Genomic DNA, 25,004 nt, shown 5'->3' on the forward strand with positions numbered 1-25,004 from the left:
CTAATGTACTAATTTATAGACAATTTAATAAGTATAACAACAAATTTGTTGTCAGAGTGGTAAATCTTTATGTTTTTATCATTAATGAAATGATTACTACAATGACTACACATTTTACCACAATCACAACAATTGATGTAAAAGCGGTAACTTTTGTCCTATTTATAGTAATTACTCAACCTAAACTAATGTACTAATTTATGGACAATTTAACAAGTGCAACAATAAATTTGTTGTCAAAGTAGTGAATTTTTATATTTTTATCATTAATGGAATAATTACTCAATGACTACATATTTTACCATAACTTGCAACTATTGGTGTAAAAGCAGTAACTTTTGTTCTGATTGTAGTAATTACTTCAAAAACTATACCATTTACAAGATTACCGACCATTTTACAATTCCGACAACATTTGTGTTGTGAATATGGTAAAATTAAAATTAGACAAAAAGATATGTAACAACTCAGTATTGTAAGGAGTTTCTCCACTTGATAATCAATGTTCTAAATTTGATAAAAGTTGTCCAAATATGATATTTACATCTTTGACCACTCAATTACAATAACCACAACAACTATTGTCATAAGTCGTAATTGTAGTTCAACTATGTGTGATTTATTATTTTGACAATACTTGTTACATGATTTTTAACAATGTTACATATCAAGAAAGAGTGTGTTGTTAATATGGTAAATTTTATTTTTAAAAATGACACATATTTATATTTAATTGGGTAACCTGTTGACCAGTTCAGTAGGTTTCCACTATATTAATTTACTAAAAGTAAAAAAAAAAAAAAAAAAAGGTATGACAAATACCAAGGTACCCAAGACGACCCATATATATATAAAATATAATTTGATTCTTTTCTTCTTCTCTTTTGGTCTGGATCCCTTGGAACTGGTTCCATTTGCTCCAAATATATTATTTAGCTTCAATTCCACGCGCACTACGGTTTCTGCTAGCTCATGCATATATATTCATCAGTATCTTAGCTTCGATCAATTCCCCTTCCTCTGATAATATACCATCTATATTCAAGTTCATTCATGAATTTCATGTACGTACAGCAGCTCGATCTTAGTTGCCCTCTGTTCTCCGTTGGTCGCTATTAATTTAACTCCAACGTACAGTTAATGGTAACTCATTTTGATTCATGATTTTGTATATGCTATTTATCAATTTGGTAAATTATTAATCAGAGTGGAATATGCATGTTAACTACGACAGAGTCTTGAGGAATCCAAGAAAACCGTTGTTTCAGTCGGGCCGTTTGGAGAAAATAAGCGAGTAATACCCTTTGATGATGGAGTACACTCAGCAGTGAAAGGTTTGGAGATGGTCTATTTGAAAGGTGAAAGGGGACTTATTCTCAACGTCCGGTTTGAATATGAAGACGACGGAATCACAGTTTGGGGAGACAGGCATGGTAAAAGTATCATTTTGGATGTCGTAATGACAGGGCTGCTCGGAACCGACATCAGAAGAGAATGCGTATATACTTTATCCACACTTGTATATTCGTTAGTTTACCGATTCTTAAACACTCGTTTAATTGACTGGGGCTCTAATCTAATTACTTATCCACGCAGATTAGTTTCAACTATCCAGACGAATTTTTGACTTCAGTTTATGGAAATTATGAAGCAAACTTGTCGGGGTCCTGGCTATCCTCACTTACTTTTAATACTAACAGAAAAACTTACGGACCCTTTGGATCGACTCCAAATCGCAATCGGAGAAGCTATTTCTCAATTCATGTGCCTGGAAGTAAGATTGTTGGTTTTCATGGCAGATCACACTGGTGGTGGAGTGGCAGTTTTGACATAGGAGCATACCTAAAGCCTATTGATCAACAAAGTGAATATACATCTTCAACAGCACTGGTAATATCAAAATGTTTTAATTATTTTTGTTTTGTTGGTCTGAATCAAAATGTTCTTAATTCATTCTCTGTTTTTTTCTTTCCCTTTTTTGGACAAGAATCATATGTTCTAATATGTACTAATTATAGCATTTCATATATACGGTGAACGTACAGATGCTTTATCCATCAGAGCCTCCATGTCGACCTGGATATCCTTCTCAAACCAAGCTCAATAAAGATGACAGACCTCAAAACCAGAAACATTACGCAGTTTCAAATATTCGAGTTAGCAGAAATGAGGGAGACCACAACGGAGCTTTCTATTTGGGCGACAGGTATAAATATACGAACTATTATATCGAAAAGGCAGACATAGCGCACAAATAATCTGAATCAATCAAGAGTCGTGGATCAAATAAGGTAAGGGGTTATATAAAGATCTCAGTTATGTCTTCTAGCTAGAGAGACCCTCCCTTCGTGCATATATGTGTGTGTGTGAGAGATTTATATATTTGTAGTATATATGTAATGACTTAATAGTCGAGCCTCAAGTCCCTCAGTGGGTGTCATTACTGTGACTACTGTTGTGGAGGTTGAAGATGATTAATAGCAATTAAAATTTATAATAGAGCTAAAAACTAGTTTTTGCATGACGGTAATTATAAAAGGGGAGTGGGATACACCCTTCTTTTTTATTCTCTGATCATGCACTCCCTTCTCAATTTTATTGCTTGAAACAGAACGCTAGCTACCCTTTATCTCTTTCAATTTCTGCTATTGGTCTGGGATTTCCATCTTCCCTGTGTAGTAAGGATTCTCTGTCACACATAATTCTAGATTTCCAAACTAAGTTCTCGTTAACCAAATCAACTTCTGACAAACTATTCATTGGGATACTGGGAAAAATCATAATCACTCTCATAATTAATTAGAAGTTGAGGAGCTGGAGGCAGACAAAAAGAGCTCTGTTTCTTCCCACAAAAACGAAGGTGTAGATCTGACTGTCTTGGGAATATAGACTACATGAACAAACCAATTGATGGGTATCGGAAACTGGAAACAGATGATATCAAGTACAATTTCATGGAATCAAAAGAAAATTGGCAAATCAAATTCAACGCACTTATCGTAGTTACAATTGTGAATTTGGGGAGCTCATTCTGGAAATGGACTCATTAACAAAAAAAATAAAGGCGAGTGAAATCGGCATCCTTTTTTACAAATCAGATCCTCCACTTCTATTTTTCATAAGCGTTTTCAATGCACATGTACATGAGAATGAGGAGAAGGGGAGAGTGGAAGCCACCCATGATCATTTATGCACTAACGGATATAAGACGGGCATTTTCTCCAATCTCAGGGGGCAAGCGTGAAGCTGAGACTGAACTGATCGCTTATGTAAAACGAGCTAAACATGTGGAATGAGCATTAGATCTACATTTGTGGTTATGGGATCTAGATGGTGAGAGTGTGAGACCTTGTCAGTTGCTGTTTTTTTCATTTTTCTTCTTTAGTCTATTTTGGTGCTATAAGTTTTCTTGCTGATATTGGTATGTCTATAGACATTGTCGATGCTCTATTTAAAACACAGTAAAGACTTGAAAGTACCTGTATTTTTACTTAACATATTAAATATGTGTTGTACAATGTACATGAAGAACTGGATTTTGAGATCCAATATTCTTGCAAAGTTTTCAATGAGTCCAAAGAATGTTTTAAGTTCACTAACGTGTTGGCAATGAAGAAATACAAATCACAACACCAATTTGAGGCCAGCTAGAACACATGATATAATACATTTCAGCGATCTATGATACTTACAGTCGTCTCTTTTTCTAATAATCTTTGCTAGTACTTAACCAATACATGCATGCATTTACTATCAGTTTACTGCATACAGTATATATCTTCAATCAAGAAGGTATCAAGTCAAAGCTGAAAGGGAACTCTGAATCAGCTGGCAAGTCTAAGCCAAATTCATATTGGACATTATATACTTCACTCCATTATTTGTAAGAATGGGAGATCATTAAAAGCATAGAATTGAGGTGATGGCAGATAGCTTGATCACCTTGTCCTGCGATATAAATCTTCCATGAGAATATTAGCAGATAGGTAAGCATTCATGGTTGATTGGTTTAGAGATTTCACACTACTATCTCTTGTGAAACAAAGCATAATGCACTTTCTCACATTAACAGAGTGTGAGGAACAAAGCATGGCCTAATCAAATGTCACATATATAAACTGATCATGGGACGATGAAAGCATTGGAATCGAATCACAATTCTATATTTCAGCCATCAAACAATATGCACATTTCAGAAACTGCATATAATCCAAAGCTAGTAAACTATCCCTCAAAAAAATTAAAAATTTCAAAGAATTTTACTAAATGTATCATGTCTATGAATAAAACTACTTAGAAACCTAAGGGTGATCCATACTGCATCCAATCCTTGGTACATATAAGAGCTTCCACGGTTTCTGCTTGCAAGGAACTCCTGTACTGATCCATCTCTTTTGCATTGGTATCAAAAACTGAGTCACAAGGAACTGTTGATACCGGAATTGATAAAATGTCACGAGCCATCTTTGAAAGAGTTGGGTACACCATCTGGTTGAATTTCCACCAGCCTAGCACATCAAACTCGTGGACTCGAGGCAACAGAGGCTCCGCCAAATACTGATCCAGCTCTGTCTTCAAATTCTTCATGATGTACGCATCAAATTCTTCTGCATAGTTTGGTGCCAGAGGCGAAGGCATTGTAAAGTATTCCTGAAAGAGCTCGTGGATTCGATCATCAACCATCTTGATACATGTTGGAGCTTCTTCTTCACTATAAATTCTGGTGAAACTGAACTCAATATACCTCATCTTGTACCTCGGATCCATGACCACTGCTGTAGCTAAAGTTAGGCTACAATTCTTCCAGTACCTATTAATTTTTTCTAGCATTGTTCGAGCAAGGTTACTAATAAAGGGATCCTCATTGGTGATACCACCAGACAGATCTCCCTGAATCCTCGACACTTCATGGAAGAAGATATTTGCAGTTGGGTTAGTTGTAGTAGCTAGGATGTATGCTGTATCATAAATTGGCTTCAAATGTGCACAGAGAGTCTCAACTTGCTTCCAATCTTCCATTGAGGGGGCTTGTTTGTTGAATTCGGCATCATACGTATCAAAGCAAGAAAAAACTTGCTTCAACTCAGAAGCGGCCACCAACATTTGATATGTGGTATTCCACTGAGTTTGGTCATCAAGAAATATGTTCCTTTCACTTGGGACTTGAAGCTGTTTCTTAAGCACAAGAAACTTTTCATCATGGGGCTCTGAAGTCGTCACGTACTTGATGCTGTCCCGGATTTTCTTAACTATATCATGGGCATTCTCCAGTACTTCTTTTGCAATGCTGCTCAGAGTGTGCGCGAGGCAATTGCCAGCTAAAAGTTGACCATTGAAGGGAAGATGAAGCTTTAAATTTTCGAAAGCAGCTTCACTCATGATTAGTAGCTGATCATGATAAGTGATGGAAAATAATTTACTCTCCAGACTCCAATTATGAAGGCAAACCTTAACAGCATGAGTAACTGCAGTATCCGAGTCAGGATATGGTTCCATCACAACATTGAGCAGCCGCCTTTGCAGCTTCCAGTCAGCATCAATGAAGTGCCCGGTAACAAGCATATACCCCACCCCTTGAGAGGAAGTCCACACGTCCAAAGAAAGGCAGACACGTGCAGCTATGCCCTGAATAAACTTTCTAAGGCTTTGCTTTTCCATCTGATAAGTTGCAATGCAATCTCCTTGGACGGTATCAAAGGTCATCATGTTGAAGTTGAACTCAGGCTGAAGATTCTGTACAAAAGACACAAAACCAGGATGTTCAACCATCTGCAGTGGGTAGTCATGCATGATGATCATTCTCGCAATGTCATTGCGGCAGTGGTCTTGATCAAACACAAATTGTGGTGTGCTAGAAGCTCGTTTGTGACGACGTTTTTGTGAATTAGAAGCACCCTTTGAGGATGACGGGTCAGATTGGTTGTTGTCCTGGCTACGGAGAAGTGCAGCGCAGGACCCCTTCTCAACGTGGCGCCTGAGGTGACTCGTGCCTGAGACTTTTGAGCCTTTACTATATGCATAGCTTCGCTTGCATTGGTTGCAGTATGCCCTCCTACATCCAGCACTCACAGTTTCTATGGTGAAATGCTCCCAAACCATGGACTTCCTTTTCCTCCGCTTGCTAGGCTGTGTTTCATGATTTGTCTCCTCATTGTTTGGATAGGAGTCTGCCCCACTGTTTGGATACGAGACTGCCTCATTGTTTGGATAGGAGATTGCCTCATTGTTTTCATATTCCGGGAAAGGTGTCTTGGGATCATCATAGTGAGTCTGGGTTTGGATAAGGATCTTTTCTTCATGACCAGATATTGCCATCTTCTGTTCTTCATCAGGGTTGTGCTGAATAGGAACCATCATTGGCTCTTCAGTTTCCAGGGTGATATGATCCCAAAAGCCATTATTAGGCTGCTCTGTTTCTGGATTTGACCCCTCATGATTGTTTCCATAGGCAGTGAGCTCAATATTGTTTGCATCCGGCGTGATCATGTTGTCTTCAGGTATAAAATCCTGCATTTTGGCAAATAGGAATAAACATTAGCATGAACCCAAAACAGAATGAAAATAAACAAAAAAAAGCATAAGAAGTATATAGTGAGAAAAGCGTCTCATCATAATTGAAACACAGAACTAAAAGGGGAAAGAAAAAAAAACAGAATGAATGAACATATATAGCGAGAAAAGAATCCAAACTCGAAAGGAATAAGCGAAATTAAGTAATTAACCAACTCAAGAACATCAGACTATCAGAAGAATGTAGCAGACAAATAGTACTGTGAAATAAAACACAGCCATGATTGTTTCAACTTAATTTTGCACATGCAAATGCAATATGTCAAAGCATATAGATGTGTGTGTTATACTTTAGCCAAGACCCAGTAACAAACAGTTGCTGTGCATAGTAGAGATTAGAGACCAGAACTCAAATGCGTAATGTATTCTAAACAAACATGCATATATATTCTGAATCAGAAACCAGATACATCACTTTTGTGTAAAGCTATCAAGTCTCTGCTTGCAGTTTCATCATCTTGTTTAGTCCCGAAGGCCAAGCCCATAGTGTCCCCTTTCCTTTGTGTAATTTTTTTTTTTTTAAGAGACCAACCAGAATGGGCCCAAAAACATAGAAAACTCTAAAAAGGGCTAAAAGACCAGAATATGAAGAAGACAGAGTCTATAGCTTTAAAGTTTGAAGCTTTGAACTAAACAATGGGCTAAAAAACCAATTCAGAAAACAAAAGAAAACCCAGTTCGCCTCCATATAAAAACAAAGCCAAGCAAAAACCATAAACTCCCGATTCTCAAAAACCCTAAAACCCCCAAATTCTCACACACAAAACCCTAAACGGGGTCCAATCGTCGTCGTCCGCAGCCGGACGCGAACGAAGGCAAAGAGCTTTACGACAATCGCAAAAGGTATTTGAACTCTCGCAAACCCTAGCGACTATCGCAAACCACAGAGACGAAATTGAAAGCGAGGATCAAAGAATTGGAGCTAGGGTTTCGGAATTTTACCATGGAGGATTTGGAGGGAGGTTGCGGCGAGAGCGAGATTGGTGACGCGGCGGCTTGAAGCTTCCAGATTCCGGCGACGGCGAGCGAAAGCTAGGGTTTTGCGGGGGGAGAGAGAGAGAGAGAGAGAGAGAGGAAGAGAGAGATTTGGGCTGGGTAAAGGTTGTGTGGACCGTGAGGCGCAACGAGCCCAAACTGCCCTTTTTATGGGTTCGACTAGATTTTGGTTTGTGACTCCGTGTAGCCCAAGGAATAATAAGGATAGTATTGACGAATATAATAAAATTTAGTGATTCCATTAATGATAATTAATAAATAGGGTTCTAGCGGGATGAGGATTATCTTAAATACATCAGGGAAAAAAAAGGTATATATCCTTACTTGCTAATATATAAAAAATTAATTGTATATTTGTGAGACAAAAACGTAATAAGAACATAAGAAAGTCATAGTTTTATCTCAATTTCTTGAGGAGCTTGTCTTTGTTACATTCTCTTTTTGATTTCAAGTAAGCAAGTAATAATTGTCGCTCAAGTCTTCTATTATTTACGTGACATTTGTTTTACTTTCGGGTAGTCTTCATTCATGTTCATCGACAATTTTAGAGCTGACTTCAAATGCATTGAGAATTTTTTGTTTTACAATGGATGGTCATTGTGGTTTGGTTTATGAAATTAAGATAACTCCTATGAAAAGTATAAATTAAAAATATTTGACCACCCCATGATTGGACTGTTAAGACATATCAATAGATAAATTTCTTTAAGTAGCTTCATACCAAAAGGGCAAAAAGCCATGATGATACATGTACACATGTAACCATCATATTGATTCACATGTAAGTATTTTCTTTAGGGCCATTAATATTATAATGAAAGAATTCTTTTGGTCATAGGCCCTTCATTTGCCTACTTATTTTTCAGCCAGAAATCTCTCTATAAAGAGGAGAAGCATCGTTAATTTCCTCAAATATTCCCTCCCCTTTCTGGCTTTCACTGCCATCACCCCACTGTTTTAAAAAGCCTCAAAACATCTGTATGATCGCCAAACTTCCAAGCTTCTCGTTTTTGGGCACACAATGGAGACAGAGAAGAACCAGAAATTACCAGTCTTGAACCAGAAACGTCCGGCAATGACCAAGAAAGGAGCTTACGCTGCCATTTCGTATATGGCCTCCGCAGGTTTCTCTCATTCTTTCTCCAATTACATGTGAATACTTTTGTTGTACAATAATTAACGTTAATCTTTGGTCTGTGTTTTTTTTTTTTATGTGTTAAGTATGCTACTATGTCAGTTATCTGCTTTGGTTTTTGTTTTTGGTAGAGGAAATAGTTTCGAAAATTCTGAAGTTTGAGTATTTATGTGATCATTAACGTTACAATTACTTCAAGGAGGTCCGGTATTGTATTATAATTTATATGTAATGTATGCTTATTTGAGTTAAAGATTGTTATTTTGTGGACCAAATTATAAAACTATGGGAGTGAATGAGAAAAGATTAGGACATAATGTGTAATATGATTTATACACACAGAGATGTGATATGATGGTTAACTTGTGGATCCTTGAAGAGATAATGTGGTGGATTAGTGGGGACCGGGGTCTGGGAAGATAAAAAGATGTTATAGTGGATGAATTGATGTGATCGAGGGCACAAATGATGGAGGAGACTTACTGGTTATTAGTGAATACAAGTGATGATTATATCGATTTGCACTGGAGTAGCTGGCAAGGCTTTAAGGGTGATATGAATTTTGAACAATCAAAATGTGTTATATTTTCCCGTTGCAGGTTGGCATTGAATTTTGCTGATTTACGATCTTATACTTGTTTTTCTTTTATGGGGTTTTTAGCACTGCTTTCTCAGTGCTATGTGATCTCAGTTTGTCACTAGTTTATCCTATCTACTTTTCTGTGTAATGCTCTCTAATTATTCGAAGCTTTATAACATGTATGGTTATGTTTGTTCCTTTATTCTGCAGTTCTCTTGATAATGTTCAACAAAGCAGCCCTTTCTTCATACAATTTCCAATCTGCAAATGTCATCACTCTTTTTCAGGTAGCTGTAGCACATTTGCCAAGTTTATTTTTAAGGGGCAGTCTAGTCTCCTTGATTTGTAGACTAGAAAGCTCTGTTTTAGCAAAATTTAACTGCAATAACTCTGTACTCGCTAGAAATGATATTTTCTATGATTTCAAGCCAATGTCTGATTTAAGCGAGGATTGTTGCTGTAGCCGTTTACTACTTCTCCACACCCTTCTTTAAATCACTGTTGATTTAGATTTTGCATTCTTGTTCTTCGTTTTTTTATAATTGAGTGTGCTTGTGGGGAATTGCATCCTTATTGTTAAACAGTTTATACTCTTGAAAGGGCATGAATTCATAGTCTAAATATCCTTGATCATCATTACATCTACTGATACCAGATGCCTGTTACCTAGAAGATGAAATTTTTTTTTTTTTTTTCAAGAAACATTGTGTATGATAATTTTTACTTCATTTGAATAGTATTTAGCTTAAGGTGGTTTCTGAATGTTGGTTTTAGATGGTATCGTCATGTGCATTGCTGTATGCACTGAAATACGGGAAGATTATTTCTTTCACGGTCGAGCCACATAGCACTACGAACAATCCAGTTACCCTTGTACCATTGAAGACGTTGGTACACACTCTTCCTCTCGCGATGTCTTACTTGCTGTACATGGTAGGTATAGTATACACAGTGTGAAACCTTTCACATTTTTTGGCTATACATAATTTTGATCCCATATAATTTGCATATTGATAATTACTTTTGATGGAAGTTGGTTACAATGGAATCAGTCCGTGGTATAAATGTTCCCATGTACACCACCCTTAGACGAACCAGTATAGCTTTTACAATGGTCGTTGAGTATATTTTGACTGGGCAGAAACATTCATATCGTGTTTTGGGCAGGTACACAATACATCTTCTTTTCATTAGTGATTGTGTGAATGATTAACTGGTTATTGCTGTCCGTAGTTAAAAATTGATTGATGTGAGTTAGGGTATAGTTTCTTGAATAGGTCAATGCATGGCTAACACATTTGTATATGCAATGCATCCAAGGACTTCATCAGTGTGGGGATAATTATACTGGGTGCATTTATTGCTGGAGCTCGGGATCTATCATTTGATGCCTATGGCTATGCTGTTGTCTTTGTTGCAAACATCTCTACAGCAATATATCTTGCTTCTATAGCTCATATTGGTAGTGCTTTCGTTGTTTTGTTGTCTCTTTCCCCATTTATCCATTCTGAGCTATTCTCAATTATTGTGAGTAAAGTGTAAAACATGTTCAATCTTGCAGGTAAATCAAGTGGTCTTAGTACGTTTGGCTTAATGTGGTGCAATGGTGAGATAAGAATCTAAACAGATCTATCTGTTGAGCTTTGGTTCGTTTTTTCTTAGAGCATGTACATTAGGCCGTACTTAATGTGTTTGGAAATCTATTTTGTGTATTATAGGAATAATATGTGGACCAGTCTTGCTGTTTTGGACATCAATCAGAGGTGATCTAACAGGGATGATGAACTTCTCACATATATTCTCCCCTGGTTTTCAGGTGCTTCCTTTTTAACTAGAAGAATTATCATTCTGAGTTGGTTGCGTTGTTTGAGGACTATTCAGAACTCAATTATCTCTCTCCCGCTGTATCTCCCATAGTTTTCTTTGGGATTCTATATTGCCTGTACTCTGCTGAGTTCAATGTTGATGTTCATTCCCTAATGAAACTCATAGATGTTTTCTTTGGACTGTCAACATGCCTATTTATGCCTCCTGTTTGGGGATTAAGAAGCGAAACCATGTATTAGTGTACTTGTGCTTGTGAATATATAACTTAAAATGCTTGGAATCCTTTCTCTAAACAGAGCCTTATGGGTATCTGGTCATTACCATCACCAATCTTTTGACGTTTGTAAGTGGAATTGCTACATTCTAAATTTTGCAGGCCGTGATGCTTCTTTCCTGTGTTATGGCTTTTTCAATAAATTATTGCGTGTTTTGGAATACAACCCTCAATTCAGCTCTCACACAGACAATTTGTGGTAATCTGAAGGTATGTAACATTCATTTCGGACCTTAGTTAGGATGAACAGATATTTTGCAGCTTGGTGATATTATTATAATCCTATAATAATGGTGTTTCCTTGAGTCTGGTGACATACTGTAACTGTTTTTCATGCTGAAAGTTCATGAAGCTATATACTTTGTCAAAAGTTAGTATCTATTTGGCATCACATGTATTCAAGCAGGGATGTTCTTGTTACTGCTCTTGATCAATAAGTGCATAGTGGCGATTGCCCAAATGGTACAGTCTGGGTGAGCCATGCACACGGCCCTGACAGTTTTTGCATTGATCGGTCAAACTACCAAAAAGTATGACAATATAGAGGCTAGAGGAACCGATGATGAGAACTTTTAATTGGTGTTTAAATCACAGACCATTATGAAATATGTTCATATGGTTAATGGATTAGTTTGTTAAGTGCTAGAAGTGCTGGACTTCATTTCAGCACTTAGTGATTCATCTTGAACTGGCAGAGAGAGAAGGGGAGGTTTAAAGCAAATGTCCAGTTTCTTGAACTGTATTGATACAGTTTTCTGTAACATTTTCTCTTAAGTCACTGCTTACCTGTTTATATCATATTTTAGGATCTTCTGACTATTGGACTTGGCTGGTTGCTATTTGGAGGACTTCCATTTGATTTGGTAAGCATAAACTCCTATTTAGCTGTAAATCTGTAATTTATAGAATGCGCATAACTGACAATCTATTTTTCCATGCGAACTACTGCCCTGCTTTCCTTATAGTTAAATGTTGCTGGCCAATCTCTTGGTTTTCTCGGGTCCTGCTTGTATGCTTACTGTAAACTCAGAGGGAAATAAGTGGCTGCGTAAGGTTCTTCCTTCATCGAGGAGGTAAATGCTCCAGTGACTGGGAATGCATGACTTGCGGCATCCGCTGTCAAATTTTGATTTGTAATATCTGATACTTGACGAAATAAATAAATGCTGTTTTGCTAAAGATGTATCATAATGCAGTTCATCTTTGAAAACTTCAGATCTCACCAACTAGGTCAACTCATTTGGTACCTTTCCTTTAAGTTTACAATATTATTGAGTACTATGAACTCTCTTCCCTTGCTTCAATAATTTCAGGAAAACGATCTTAAATGAAACTGAAATCTAAATCAAGCAGCCCAAAAAAAGCTTGAAAAGCGTTTTTTGGGATGATAGTTATTTTGGGCTAGCTGGAAGCTAAGAGTCTGAAGATTCCGGTGTTGAATGAATGTAATGACATTCTTGGTACAGAAAAAATTTCGATCAGTACTCACTTTTTCATCATTTATCTGGGTCAAGTTTGCATTTTTAACTCTTTGAAGTTTGAATAGCTGGAGCAAATGCACTTTTAGAAGCTTCTGCATTGTACGAAGGCCGGTATTATGTTATAAATAAATGAATGAGCTTTCGGTACTCAGGTAGGTCTTTCTCGCCTCCACAAAGCTGAGAACTGACTAAACACCCATCAATCTCATCATGCATTGCAAAAGGTTAGCTTTTTAAGTTCACTGCATTTTCATGCACACTTTTCATGCCAACTCTATGACTATATGAGACTATGAGACTGTAAGATAGAGATGTTGCACCTTCTCACCAACTCTATGTGGTAGACTAACCATGCATAATTGGTGATTCTAGCTCTGGGGAAATTTGACACAACTAGATTAACTAAAGCAAAAAAGAAAGGGAAAAAGGTGGTAGCGTGTGGGAGGCAAGAAATTAAAAAGAAGCATACAGAGAAGAGAAAAGTGGTGTGGGTTTGGCTCAAATATTCTGTTTGATGAGAGCAAAGACTACTGTTAAGGAAAGTATGTTTGCTTTGCTGAGCTGAATGGTGATTATAATAAAAAGGGGGAGCAAGCAAGCAACAAACACGTACACAACAACATGGCCCCTGCTTAGCCTGAAAGAAATCTCACTTATGAGTGTCTCTTTGTCTACCCTTTTTAATCAATTAGCTAGACTAGACTTGACTAGCAGTCAGTCTCAAAAGGATCATTAGACCAGAAATATATTCTGATCTTTGGAATTGTCTAGTCTTCATTTTCACTACGTAATTCGTCTATGCATTATCCGAATAAGTGAGTACATAAAGGGGGAAGAGAACCGAAATTAGCGGAAGCATTCAAACTTCTTATAAGTACCACATGACGTCCGATCTATTATAGTAGTTTAGTGACTATAAATGTAGGTTTCATACATGATTGGGGCATTTTAAAATAAAAATGATAAAATTAGTGAATCGAATGTGTCATGTAAGAAATTGAGGCATTTTTAAATAAAAATGATAAAATTAGTTAATCAAATGTGTCATGTAAGATAATGTAGGTTTCACACATGACTGGGGCATTTTTAAATAAAAATATTCGCCCCCATATAAACTTTTCACCTGAAATAAAGAGAGCTTGGTAGGTTTTGACCTCTCCTAGGATCTGGTGTGGCAAGAAAAGAAAGACGGGAAGTTCATGGAATGGTGTGGGTTTAAGGCGTGGGGGAATCTGTTTGGGTAGTGGCACGCGAACTTATCGCCCTAAATAATGAGTGAGCGTGTGAGACCGAGTCCTTTCCTTCTTTTCTTTTGCAGTTCCCCAAAATCTTCAAAGAGAAGAAGGAAGACTTAGACTGAGTAGAAGGCCTTAAAATAAAAAAGAAAGCTAATTATTAATTAGTATGCAAAGGAAAGGAATGAGAAAGCAAGAGCTAGCAAATGGTAGGGAAAACCAAGGAAAGTGTCTCCCATAGCTAATGCAGCAAAGGCCCCAAGGCAGGGCTTCTTTGGCGCCGGTGTCTCCGGTTTGAGTTGTAATTCTTTCTATTTATCTAATTCTACTTGATCCTGTTGCCCTTTTGTTTCTAGACAAATACCTTCGCTGACATTCTGCACTCATGTTCCCAAGACTTCGATTCGATCTCTTTATACACAAAGCTAGTTTGACTCATCTTTTAGTTTCACTTCTAGCTACCTGTACAATATTCTTAACACAGTACCAGCTTAATTAGTTTTGGGCATTACAAACAGTGATTTGGGTTACAGCTACTTGACGGAAATCACAGAATACTCCTCTTAACTTAGTTAAAACGTACTTTTTGTCCTACACTAGACGCCATATTGTGATCTTTCTACCCTAGAAAGAAAGTTTTATATACATTATACAGGGTACAAATAAGCCAAGCATGTTATTCTTTGGTTTAAATTAAAAAAGGATGGTGGGAAATGTAAAATAAATAATTGCAGAAAGAGGAGAGAGAGAGAGAGAGAGAGAGATATACAATGAAAAGGAGTTGTTTGGGAATTTTTGGTGGAGAATATTTCAGGTGCATGCGTAGCTAGCTAGTTTTGATTTATATTGAGTAGAAACTAAGCATGCATATATGAGGAATTGAGAAACCCTAAAGTAAGTGCATGTTGCTCCCCATTGAAATCATTTCACTCACCTGATCTTCCATCATGTTCATCCTTCTCATCTTCTCTTCTTTCCATCCCGAGGCAAACCCTACCAGTATACAATCTCTCCCTCCCTCTGCATCATCTTCATTCACTCCTCCACTCTCTCTCTCTCTCTCTCTCTCTCTCTCTGATACATGATTTCCTGGTCACAAATATGCATATGCATGTTTGAATATCATCAAATATGGTTGTCTATTCTGTTATATATACTGATAGCAACCCTCAAATCATTTCATTAGCTTTTTTTTTTTTACCAACTGATCTGCCTTTGATTTTCTAAGCACTGTTTGTTCCTTAACCAAACTATCTAGCTGAGCTATAGCTAGGTAGGAAACAATATACACATTTGGAAATGGGATGTTATTTTCTAGTTTGTGTTTGCTCTCATATATATTTTCTATTGCTAGCATACTTGGTAGCTACATATATATAGTACTGAAATATAAAATGTTATTGCCCTATGCATTAGTATTTGAATATCAGTCTGAAATTATTATATAATTGCTTGGATATACATAGTTGTTAATCATGATTTGGAAATCCAACAGATCGACCCACTCCAACAACAATATATACTTGACCCCAACTCCACACCGCATACATACAATCCTAAAATCCACTATATATATTGGCCTCCCACTCCACCAAGCTGCTAGAAGACACCTTAATCAATTATCTATTTACTTAAAATTATCTGATTATTGATGTTTAAAATTTTAGGTCCATCGACATGGGACCAGATTAATTTGATTGATATTCTTTATTCAAGTACTTTCTCCCTTTTTTTAGGTAAGTGGTACCAGGAGACCTGCCTGCAAGCTTAAAAGGCAGAAGAAATACAAAGTGTTTTGAACATCTTGATTGTTTCTGCTAGCTTCGGGTTCATGGTGTTTAAAGAGTACATGTGCTTTATGCATATATCTCCTTTTATAATCATATATAAGAAGCAATTCGATGGTTCAGGTTTGGGAAGCAGTAGAGGTGGATCGAAAGCGATGTTGGTGAGGTTCAATCCGAAGACAGATTTACACATATATGGCTGCTGCAGGCCGCGTAAATTGATCTCAGATTGAGCCGCGCCAATATCACTTTCTTAAATAATTGGTTCTACCCTTTCAATTGCTTTTACAACCTCTATAACTTAATTCATAGCCAGATTTCATTTCTTAGTTTATATATTAGCTTCAGCTAGCTTGCATTACTATATTTTATGTCACTTTCTGCATGATATTGTATGGCTCAATGTTCTTATATATATAGACCAAATGTTACTGATTTAGTTTAATCTGTTAGCTAGCTTATTCAGGACCCTCTAGTTTCATGAGTATCACTTACTGATGTCAATTTTAAGCAAGAAACTTGTTATGTATAGCAGTACTACTTACAAATCTTCTTCCTTGTCCCCCAGCTATGCCACACATGATGATATGCTTTAATCTGCTTTCTGGTTCCAAGCAAGCACTTCATTAGATCGAAAACGGATCAACCACAGATATGCAATCCTCACTTTCTGTCTCTCACATGAAATATCAATAACTTTCTTAGATTTCTTCATTACAATTGCTGAAAATTTGAATTACATGTTTCAATTACTTCTGATCGAGATTGTACTCGAACCAATAATGACTAACCCCTTTCATGAATATTTCTTTAATTTCTATTCAATCTTGAACATTCAGGATTTAGTGCAGTCAAAGAAGCCAACGTACTTATGAAATAGGTTTAGTTAAAGACGTGAAAAAACATATAAAGTCATACAACTTGTACCTCACGTTAAACATTACTGACTATTTGTATCCCTTGTAGCAAGAGGAATATATACACACAAACAACAAATCAATCAACACTTCAACAGAAGTCAAGGGCCACACCCTTCTCATTTAGAAAAGATAGAATGATCGATTTTCCTTCATCTACGAATTGGTTGGAGCACAACGAAAAGAAGTGGGACAACATAAGATGAAATATATGGAATCATCAAGCTACAGATAATGAAACTAGTGTCAGATTTTTATGCTTGGACTTTTGCTAATAGCTAGTTTCAACTTTGAAATGGAATTGGTATTTTCTTAATTGTCTAAGCTTTTAGAGCACAATCTTCTTCTAAATAACAACTAATTGTTAGTCTTCAATTTCAACAATTGTCTTTCGTTCAATATTATATCGATCTACATCAGTGTTTACTTATACGCTTAGATCTTCTGTTGTCCAATGTATAATATCAGTATAGGAAAAACATCTTTAATATATTTCCAAATATGCAGAGTAATCAACTAAATTCTATAGGCTCTTATTTGAAATTAAAGTGCTTTTGATTTATTTGTTAGTTAATTTTTTTTTTCTAGCTGGAACATTCAAGAATAGATCTGTAATTAACCATTCCTCAACGTCATTGATCATATTTTCTTCCTTTTATGGGCAAATACTTGTTTTGACCAAAATTAACCCTTTGCAAGGTGTATCCAGACTTTTCAATACATAAAAAGCTAGTCAAATCTGTGGCATAACTATAATAACAATGTACCGAGGATATAGGCTTCAGAAAATGGTGGGATTCTGAATGTAATGTCGACCCTAGATCATCTCAGCTCCGTAGATTGATTAATGCAGAACAGTTTTAATTTGGTTAATTCCATTTTTTTTTTTTTGTTCTTTATCAGTTATGCTAGGTTTACTACAAATTTAACTTCTTGTTGGTCGAGGGTTTACAACGAATTCCTGCATAGGGTATCAACTTCTTGTTGTCGAGGGTGAAGAACATTCCTAACTTCTCAGTTGTACCAAACCAATCACCAATTGGTAATTAACTTCAATTGTTACGTTTTAATAGAGATGTTGGAAACTCGTGAACCGGCTGCTGCAAATCATCATCATCATGAGTACTCGTGCACGGAGTCGAATAGCCTCTGCGTTCCAATCACATCCCATTCAATGTCGCCTAAGTTGCTAATCAAGAAGAGCTTTGCTTACCACAAGATGCCTCAACAGCCTCTAAACCTCTCTGTTATCAAGTTGGACGGCTCTACCTTTGGTACGTAGATATATATATATATATATATATATATATATATAATCTCATGCATGCATGCATGCACATGCTGTATGTACGTACATACGTAGATGTGTGACCTTCCATTGAAGCAGGACTGGCATATATATGTTTTCTGATTATTTATAACTTTCCCTGTTTCTTGATTTTTAGAGGTGCAAGTTCCAAGGACGGCAACGGTGGCCAAACTAATAGAGGCCGTGAAGGATGTTTTTGATCGGTCAGCAAATGATGATGAAATGATTTCATGGTATACATCAATTGCTGTGTATGAATTTTGATTTATAATTAGTTGGATATTCAAGTTCCTAAGGTAGGTCATTACAATTTGTATGGGATCAATATATGCAGGTCACATGTTTGGGGTCATTTTTGCTTATGTTATAATGGCGAGAAGCTACTTGATTACAAGGCATACATTCGAGTCATTGGAATCAAAGATGGCGATCAGGTAGGGTCAATTGATTGATTTCGTGGAAATGATTATTCTTTTTCAGGATTGCTAATGATCGATTTTGTTGTTGTACATTGTATGTGCATGTGCAGCTTTTTTTTGTTCGACATCTTTCAGCAATGTAGCATATGATCAACGGGAAAAGAGTCTATGATATATTATGAACGAAGAAGAAGCCATCCCTGCAATAGATCAATGCAGCTTATGCTTATGATCTGATCGTGATGAACACAGCTTGGAGTTGAATGACACAGGCTTATAAGATTTGGGGAGGCCGGAAGCAGTTATCAGGTCTCTCCTGCCGTATCAAATTTAATGCATCCACTGTGAACTAATTGAATCGACTGCAGAATTATACATTTTGTATGTAGGAGATCAAATTCGTTCATTCTTTGTAGTCAGAAGTGTTGGTTTATAACTGATATATATCCACAAAGCAGATTCATAAAGAATTGTAATAAAAGATGTGTTGAGTTGAGTAAATCATACACTGTAGAAGTTCTACTTGGATACTAGAACCTAATGTGCTTGGACAAGTCTCCCCTGTGGATTTGAATACAATCTTCTTTTTCAGAAAGCAAATCTTTTTCCTTTTCTACACACAATTTTCCAGAGTTGAATGAAAAGTAGGCAAATTCTTTTCTGTCATTATGTCCACCGAGTAATGATTCCCTAGAAGATGGCATAAAGGAGGTTCAGACAGAGGGATCCATACTGTTCATAAAGTAGGTTCAAAGTGATATCCCAGATTGTGAAATTGCACTAGTTTATAGTTTCCTTTTGGAAAACTGGAAAAGTATATTCTTTAGAGGCTAGGCCAGCGGATGCTGCTATATATGGCTAGTTAGCTATGTAGGATGGAGATCCATATCTCTCACATGTTACAGGAAAGCTAATTCAGTGGATGCTTTGTACAAATTGCTTAGGGAATAAGTCGAGGCTGATAAGATGTGAAATGCTTATGTCAGAAATATATGCACAGAATCTATATAGATACATACTATTCATCTTTGCGCAAGGCATATGTTCTATTTGTAACAGCAGCGATCTGCAGAATGGAAAGAAAAAGGATGTGCATATATGCAGTTATAAATCCTCAAAGCAACTGGCATTCATGTAGCTGCAAATAACAATCTTTGAAATGATCAGCGGTCTGATCTAATTACAACATAGATATCAGAAACATAGACAAATCGTGAGGATTGTTCCAAATTGATCATGGTTAGCTCTCTAATGGAAGCAAAGGGGAATTCAAAGAAAGGGATCTCATGCATCTAATTTCCTCTTCCATTGTGTGCCCCTTTTACATACACCCCAAAAGTTACACAAGCACAAAAAATTGTCCTCACACAACCCCATTTAACAAAGGTGATGACTTTGTTTCATTCAATAGTTTGAGTCGGCCAAGCCATCATCGACGTTGCTGCTTCCCAGTATTCAATGGAGAAGCTCTGATGCTCTTAGAGTGGACGAAGGTCAGCTGCTGTTGACTTCCATGATGATCGGGTTTCTTCTTGCGTCTTGCTTGTTGAGATAAACGAGCATGGTGAGACAAGATGGCGAGGTCATTAAGATCTTGCAATGGAGTAAGAACCCTCACTACTTCATCCATTGTAGGCCGGGTTTTGGGGTCCCTATTAAGGCAGTCATAAGCCAGCTGTGAGACTTTGTGTACCCCTTTGATGGAGTAATTCAATTCCAAGCGGGGATCCACGAGAAGGAAAAGCTTTCGCTTGTCAGTTAAATATGGCCGAGCCCAAGAGACGAGGTTTTGTTCCCCACTTGGGCGTTTCTTGTCCATCGATCTTCTTCCTGTCAAAATTTCAAGTAAAACTACACCGAAGCTGTAAACATCGCTTTTAGAGGTCAAGTGTCCTGGGAGAATGAAGAAAACAAAATTGTTAATTGTTCAATTTCAAATTTCAAATTTCTTTGGGAACAAGAAAATCTCTAGCTTTCTTACCTGTCATGACATACTCTGGGGCAGCATAGCCATACGTTCCAACAACCCTGGTAGAAACATGTGTTTTGTCTCCTTGCGGCCCAGCTTTAGCCAAACCAAAATCTGAAAGCTTAGCAGTGTATTCCTATAAAGAAACCCCAATCTGGTGAATCATTCAAGCAAAAGAATCGACATTGCTAATTAATAATAGTAAGCACTTACCGAATCAAGCAGGATGTTGGACGTCTTAAAATCTCTATAAATGACTGGTTCTGGACCATTATGGAGAAAGGCCAATCCTTTTGCTGCACCAAGTGCAATTTTAATCCTATTGGACCATGGCAGAGGTATAGTCCCTACAAAAATTTCAAAAACTCAGCAAATCGTATAGAAGCATAAACTATTAAATCATTACCAGAAAGCAAATATTCTAAATTTCAACAATGCAGTTGCGTGAAAGCACTACAGTTTGGTTCACATCATATTACATAGAGCACTAAGGTTCAGTGATAGACTACAACTGAATTTTAATTGGATAACAGAACAGGACAAAACCCAATGAAAGTTGTATACTCAGTGCTATTGTATTCCAAAACAGCCATGTCAAGTAGCCCTTGAATACTTCACAAAGACAAAGATGAAAGGACAAGATGTTTATTAAATATTTTCCAAGCTGAACAGAAAAATGGTCTGATCGATAAGTTTATACAACATGTTTATCCACTATGCAGAAATAGAACAAGAAGAATGTAATCATACTCACTTCTGAAGAGATGATTTTCAAGACTCCCACGGGTCATAAACTCATAAACGAGCAACCGTTGATCATCTTCAATGCAGTACCCAATAAGCTTTACAAGATTTGGATGGTGGAGCTGTCCCAGAAAGTCAACCTCAGCCTGCATCAAAGAAATGGAGACTTGTCATTTCCCAATTTTCACTGCCTATACAACAATCCTTTATCAACAATAACCTACTAACCCAAGGCAGATATTTCTACTAACCACCCATTCTCTATGGCCTTGGAGACCATCTGGCTTTAAGCTTTTAACTGCTACTGTAATCCCTGACCCAGGTTTTGCTGGTGCTGTTCCATTTTCCTCTATCCACCCTTTGAAGACAAATCCAAATCCACCTTCCCCAAGAATGCTATCAGGTCTGAAGTTCCCAGTTGCAGATTTCAGCTCCTGAAAAGTGAATTGGAGCAACTGGCGAGTAGGCTTCTCATCTGATGGTGGTGGATTGGGAGTATCTGACGATAGTTGGGCTTCATTAGGGGGCAAGAGGTCTCTATTGCTAGCGTTCAGATATCTGGTTTCGGTTGCTGCAATGACAGAATGTGTGTTAGCCAACATTCTTCAAGCACAAGTCTTTTTATCACTACATTTTAACACTATGACCGAGAACATCAAAGTCCAACTTTTGCAGAAACTGCTAAGTTTTAAACCAATATTACCACATGACTGACCTTGTTCACAGGCAAATTGAGCTAGAAGAAAAGTTAACTATATACATGTGAAATTACTGATCAATCAGCATGAAGGCATATATTCAATTCATAAAAGAATGAAACTGAAAGGAAACCAGGTATAAAATCACTCTCAGAATCTTCAACTACTACTTATTCACTGAACTATTACTACAACAAAAAAGATTGCAAATTTGGTGCTAGATTAGTGATTTTGACACAACCCAAGTTTGAGATCTGTAGTCCATATCACTACTAGATCATGATTTCCCAGTACAACTAAGACTGCATAGGTTGTCATAAACAACAAAGGCTTGAACTTTATAAAAGAAACATAGGTTCACTAAAAGAGCAAAGAAAACACATACGCTTGTCTGGAATTGACTTGAAATTCATAGCCAGACATGGAGAGATTTCACTATCAAAGTCTTTGAGAAATTGAAGACAGGATTACACCCACAACAAGATTCATACATAGCATTTCATAGACAATTAGATCAATCTACAGAAACCAGAGCTATGCGGAAAACCCAAATTTCACAATGAAATGAAGCACAAGATGTATATTATATATTAAGAACAATTTATAAATATATATATATATATATATATATATATATATTATATATATAGATACCTGCATCATACACAAGACTGGTACGAGGAATAGAGTTAGCAGAGTCTTTAGAAGCAGAGGACTTGCAGGAACCACTAACACCGCGTCTGAGAACAGCCCAACACCCACACTGTTTGTCCATGGTGGCTCTGTCTTTGCTCTCAGCCTTTCATGGGTTTATGTCACCACAATTGCATGAAAATCCAGAGAGACTGATCACCATGGCTCTTTGTTGCTTATGGGTATAATAAGCTACAAAGTCACAAAACAATAGGAGAGGAAAGAGAGAGAGAGAGAGAAGTAGGGAGAGAGAAAAAAAGGGGGAGTGGGAATTTGGGGAGTGTTGGTTATCTTTGGTGTTGGTGGTGTTTGCTGTTGGAGATTGCAGGCATCATCATCGCAGTGTGTACAAAAAGAACTTTTTTGCCACCACCTTTTTTGTGGGGGATGGGAACTCCCCCCTCCTATCTTGCTTGCTTGAGAAAATTACCAAAAGATACCAGTCCAACAACTATTTTGTCAGTTTAGTCCCAAAAGGGAACCTGCAAGTTTTGGCAATCATGGGAAAGGAACAGTGTCTGTTATCCCGGAATGCACTTGATGAACAATTTTGTAACTTGATGACTTCCTTAAATTAAGTATTCTTACAGTAATCTTTACCAAGGAAAAAAGCATAATTTTTGTGCCTAATTAAAGCAGCAAACTTAGCTAAGCGGAATATTTGCAGTACATTCTATGTTTGATATTCTTTTTCAATGCCCTTTTTAAAAAAAATAAAAATAAAAATAAAAACCGGTGCGGCTGCTCTTAATCCTTGATTAATGAAATTGTCGAATACAAGGAGGGGACATTGAGCCTAAATCCCTGATTATAATAAGCATCTAGAGTCTTTTCCGAAATAATATTAGAAATTTATACAGAAGACATGTATTCTAACAAGCACCAGTTAGCAAAGAGTGCACTAATGATTACTCCATTTGCTTTGACACAGCAGTAACATAACGGAAAGATAACTCGATATATGTAACCCGATTACAACGTAACATAATTACCATAAGCACAGCTTTCTTACTATGTTGCCGCAGGAAAATAGATCTGACTACACTTAGTCTCAAGGAGGTTTACCTGTCTTTCTCTCAGAGATGACAATTTAGTCTTTTGATTCCAAATCTTTAATGTTACTAGCAAACTCCTCCCTGAATCCAAACTCGTCACTACTTAAACACAAATTTACTAAGTTCATTAGTTCTTCAACATAAATTCTTTTGTATATTAAGATTTATATCATAGTATACTAAAAAGTTACTCACACATATTTATATACGGAGAGCGAGTTTCAATGTGAGAATAAACTCAATAATGTCTAAGCAAAAGTTCATTAGCTCTCAACACAAACTCATTGGGAAAGTATAATTTCAAAGAGCATTAAACTTGCTAGATCCTAAAGAGACTAATTGTCTAGTGTACATTTGTTTTACCTAAGAAAAAGGGGCACAAGTATTGGCATATTTCTTTAGTAGTAATACGTAACTAGCCTTCCTCCACACATGCTCTGCAAGTGTAAGTAAATTTTTTTTTTTCAGAAAATAAAAAAGAAAAGATAATGGAAAAAAACAATTATTGTAGAGAGAAGTTAGTGGGAGAAAAAAATGGGTTGTGGGATTTATTTTATTTATTTTTGTTAATAAAAATATAATTTGTAATTATTGTAATAGCATTTGTGATTTAATTAATTTTCAAAGTATTTTAATCTCTTAGAGTCATTTTTATTAAAAAAAAATTATTTTGACTAATAAAACTTATTCTCTTAATAATAGTATAGATAACTAATAAGTAATATAAATACCCAAATTCACTTCTTCGTGACCTTTTTAGAAAGATGGTAAAAATTGGAGACTTTTTTGTCACTGGCGAAATTATGTCACCAGAGGTTGACTGAGTCACTGAGACCTCATAGTGACATACGACTCGTGGTCAGAACTCAAAACTCAGAACGCAGAAGGCATCAGTTTCTGACTGGTTCTCAGTTTTATTGCAGATGATGAAGTGTGCATATCCCATTGCACCAGAGCTAAAGATCTTCTTCCCAAACAATTAACGAACCTGTGGTTTGTAAGAATTAACAATTAAAAGCTTTCCAAATCAAGGGTCAAACAAGTTGCTACTTAAATAGTTAAACAATTCTTGCTTTGCCTGGACTTGACTGGTCAAATCCAACATACATAGAGTCAAGAGCATATTTGAGTGCAATCCTCTCTCTGTCTCTCTCTCTCTCTCAAATGGCAGTGCAGATATATTCCTATACCTAAATGGGATTGGGTGGGAATTAGGAGGCTTATCATAGGGGGGTTTTTCCTCTCTTTTTTTCATGACGGGGCCTTTTTTTAAAGGAAAAGAAGGAAAGAGGTGCTTGGTGACTGGTGAGGGGTC

General features: G+C 36.7%; 5 protein-coding genes across 7 annotated transcripts; 3 read left to right on the forward strand and 2 right to left on the reverse strand.

The window, feature by feature from the left end:
- The first annotated feature begins 979 nt into the window (after positions 1–979).
- On the forward strand, positions 980–2,690 carry LOC112185366 (inactive protein RESTRICTED TEV MOVEMENT 1-like). The gene is made up of 4 exons (XM_024323605.2): positions 980–1,143; positions 1,235–1,498; positions 1,597–1,890; positions 2,046–2,690. The coding sequence occupies exons 1-4, from the start codon at positions 1,141–1,143 to the stop codon at positions 2,256–2,258; spliced, it is 774 nt and encodes a 257-aa protein (XP_024179373.1). The 5' UTR covers positions 980–1,140; the 3' UTR covers positions 2,259–2,690.
- A 1,435-nt stretch (positions 2,691–4,125) lies between these two features.
- LOC112185690 (zinc finger BED domain-containing protein DAYSLEEPER) lies at positions 4,126–7,744 on the reverse strand. Its single transcript, XM_024323967.2, has 2 exons — positions 7,513–7,744; positions 4,126–6,507 (listed from the first exon to the last, which is right to left on the reverse strand). The coding sequence occupies exons 1-2, from the start codon at positions 7,513–7,515 to the stop codon at positions 4,294–4,296; spliced, it is 2,217 nt and encodes a 738-aa protein (XP_024179735.1). The 5' UTR covers positions 7,516–7,744; the 3' UTR covers positions 4,126–4,293.
- A 671-nt stretch (positions 7,745–8,415) lies between these two features.
- LOC112186028 (UDP-N-acetylglucosamine transporter UGNT1) lies at positions 8,416–12,695 on the forward strand. 2 transcript variants are annotated; one of them, XM_040515217.1, is made up of 10 exons: positions 8,416–8,690; positions 9,492–9,568; positions 10,056–10,172; positions 10,315–10,448; positions 10,613–10,743; positions 10,843–10,887; positions 11,000–11,097; positions 11,485–11,592; positions 12,189–12,245; positions 12,348–12,695. In XM_040515217.1, exons 1-10 carry the CDS (start codon positions 8,588–8,590, stop codon positions 12,420–12,422), a joined length of 945 nt encoding a protein of 314 aa, XP_040371151.1. In that variant the 5' UTR covers positions 8,416–8,587; the 3' UTR covers positions 12,423–12,695. The 2 variants fall into 2 exon arrangements, with proteins under 2 accessions (XP_040371151.1, XP_024180147.1); XM_024324379.2 differs by having other exon boundaries at positions 8,420–8,690; positions 10,056–10,214.
- Positions 12,696–15,942: 3,247 nt separating this feature from the next.
- On the forward strand, positions 15,943–19,086 carry LOC112186029 (U11/U12 small nuclear ribonucleoprotein 25 kDa protein-like). Of its 2 annotated transcripts, XM_024324385.2 has the most exons (5): positions 15,943–17,795; positions 17,876–18,076; positions 18,248–18,344; positions 18,446–18,545; positions 18,641–19,086. In XM_024324385.2, exons 2-5 carry the CDS (start codon positions 17,878–17,880, stop codon positions 18,671–18,673), a joined length of 429 nt encoding a protein of 142 aa, XP_024180153.1. In that variant the 5' UTR covers positions 15,943–17,795; positions 17,876–17,877; the 3' UTR covers positions 18,674–19,086. The 2 variants fall into 2 exon arrangements, with proteins under 2 accessions (XP_024180153.1, XP_040371477.1); XM_040515543.1 differs by having other exon boundaries at positions 15,943–18,076.
- A 543-nt stretch (positions 19,087–19,629) lies between these two features.
- Positions 19,630–23,044, reverse strand: LOC112189969 (probable serine/threonine-protein kinase PIX7). Its single transcript, XM_024329379.2, has 6 exons — positions 22,596–23,044; positions 21,495–21,814; positions 21,254–21,389; positions 20,713–20,846; positions 20,512–20,635; positions 19,630–20,423 (listed from the first exon to the last, which is right to left on the reverse strand). The coding sequence occupies exons 1-6, from the start codon at positions 22,714–22,716 to the stop codon at positions 19,960–19,962; spliced, it is 1,299 nt and encodes a 432-aa protein (XP_024185147.1). The 5' UTR covers positions 22,717–23,044; the 3' UTR covers positions 19,630–19,959.
- Positions 23,045–25,004: the final 1,960 nt, after the last annotated feature.

The sequence above is a fragment of the Rosa chinensis genome, chromosome 2 (assembly GCF_002994745.2).
Source record: "Rosa chinensis cultivar Old Blush chromosome 2, RchiOBHm-V2, whole genome shotgun sequence".
In the NCBI taxonomy this organism is placed as follows: domain Eukaryota; kingdom Viridiplantae; phylum Streptophyta; class Magnoliopsida; order Rosales; family Rosaceae; genus Rosa; species Rosa chinensis.

Coding starts and splice junctions, on each gene's coding strand:
- LOC112186028 (XM_024324379.2), top strand. CDS start 8,588: ATGGAGACAGAGAAGAACCAGAAATTACCAGTCTTGAACCAGAAACGT. Junction 8,691..9,491: donor TTCGTATATGGCCTCCGCAG/GTTTCTCTCATT, acceptor TTTATTCTGCAG/TTCTCTTGATAATGTTCAAC. Junction 12,246..12,347: donor GAGGACTTCCATTTGATTTG/GTAAGCATAAAC, acceptor CTTTCCTTATAG/TTAAATGTTGCTGGCCAATC.
- LOC112186029 (XM_040515543.1), top strand. CDS start 17,878: ATGTTGGAAACTCGTGAACCGGCTGCTGCAAATCATCATCATCATGAG. Junction 18,345..18,445: donor GATGATGAAATGATTTCATG/GTATACATCAAT, acceptor CAATATATGCAG/GTCACATGTTTGGGGTCATT. Junction 18,546..18,640: donor GAATCAAAGATGGCGATCAG/GTAGGGTCAATT, acceptor GTGCATGTGCAG/CTTTTTTTTGTTCGACATCT.
- LOC112185366 (XM_024323605.2), top strand. Junction 1,499..1,596: donor CCGACATCAGAAGAGAATGC/GTATATACTTTA, acceptor TTATCCACGCAG/ATTAGTTTCAACTATCCAGA. Junction 1,891..2,045: donor ATACATCTTCAACAGCACTG/GTAATATCAAAA, acceptor GTGAACGTACAG/ATGCTTTATCCATCAGAGCC.
- LOC112189969 (XM_024329379.2), bottom strand. CDS start 22,716: ATGGACAAACAGTGTGGGTGTTGGGCTGTTCTCAGACGCGGTGTTAGT. Junction 21,815..22,595: donor CAGTCTTGTGTATGATGCAG/GTATCTATATAT, acceptor CTGTCATTGCAG/CAACCGAAACCAGATATCTG. Junction 20,847..21,253: donor TGAAAATCATCTCTTCAGAA/GTGAGTATGATT, acceptor AAATTTTTGTAG/GGACTATACCTCTGCCATGG.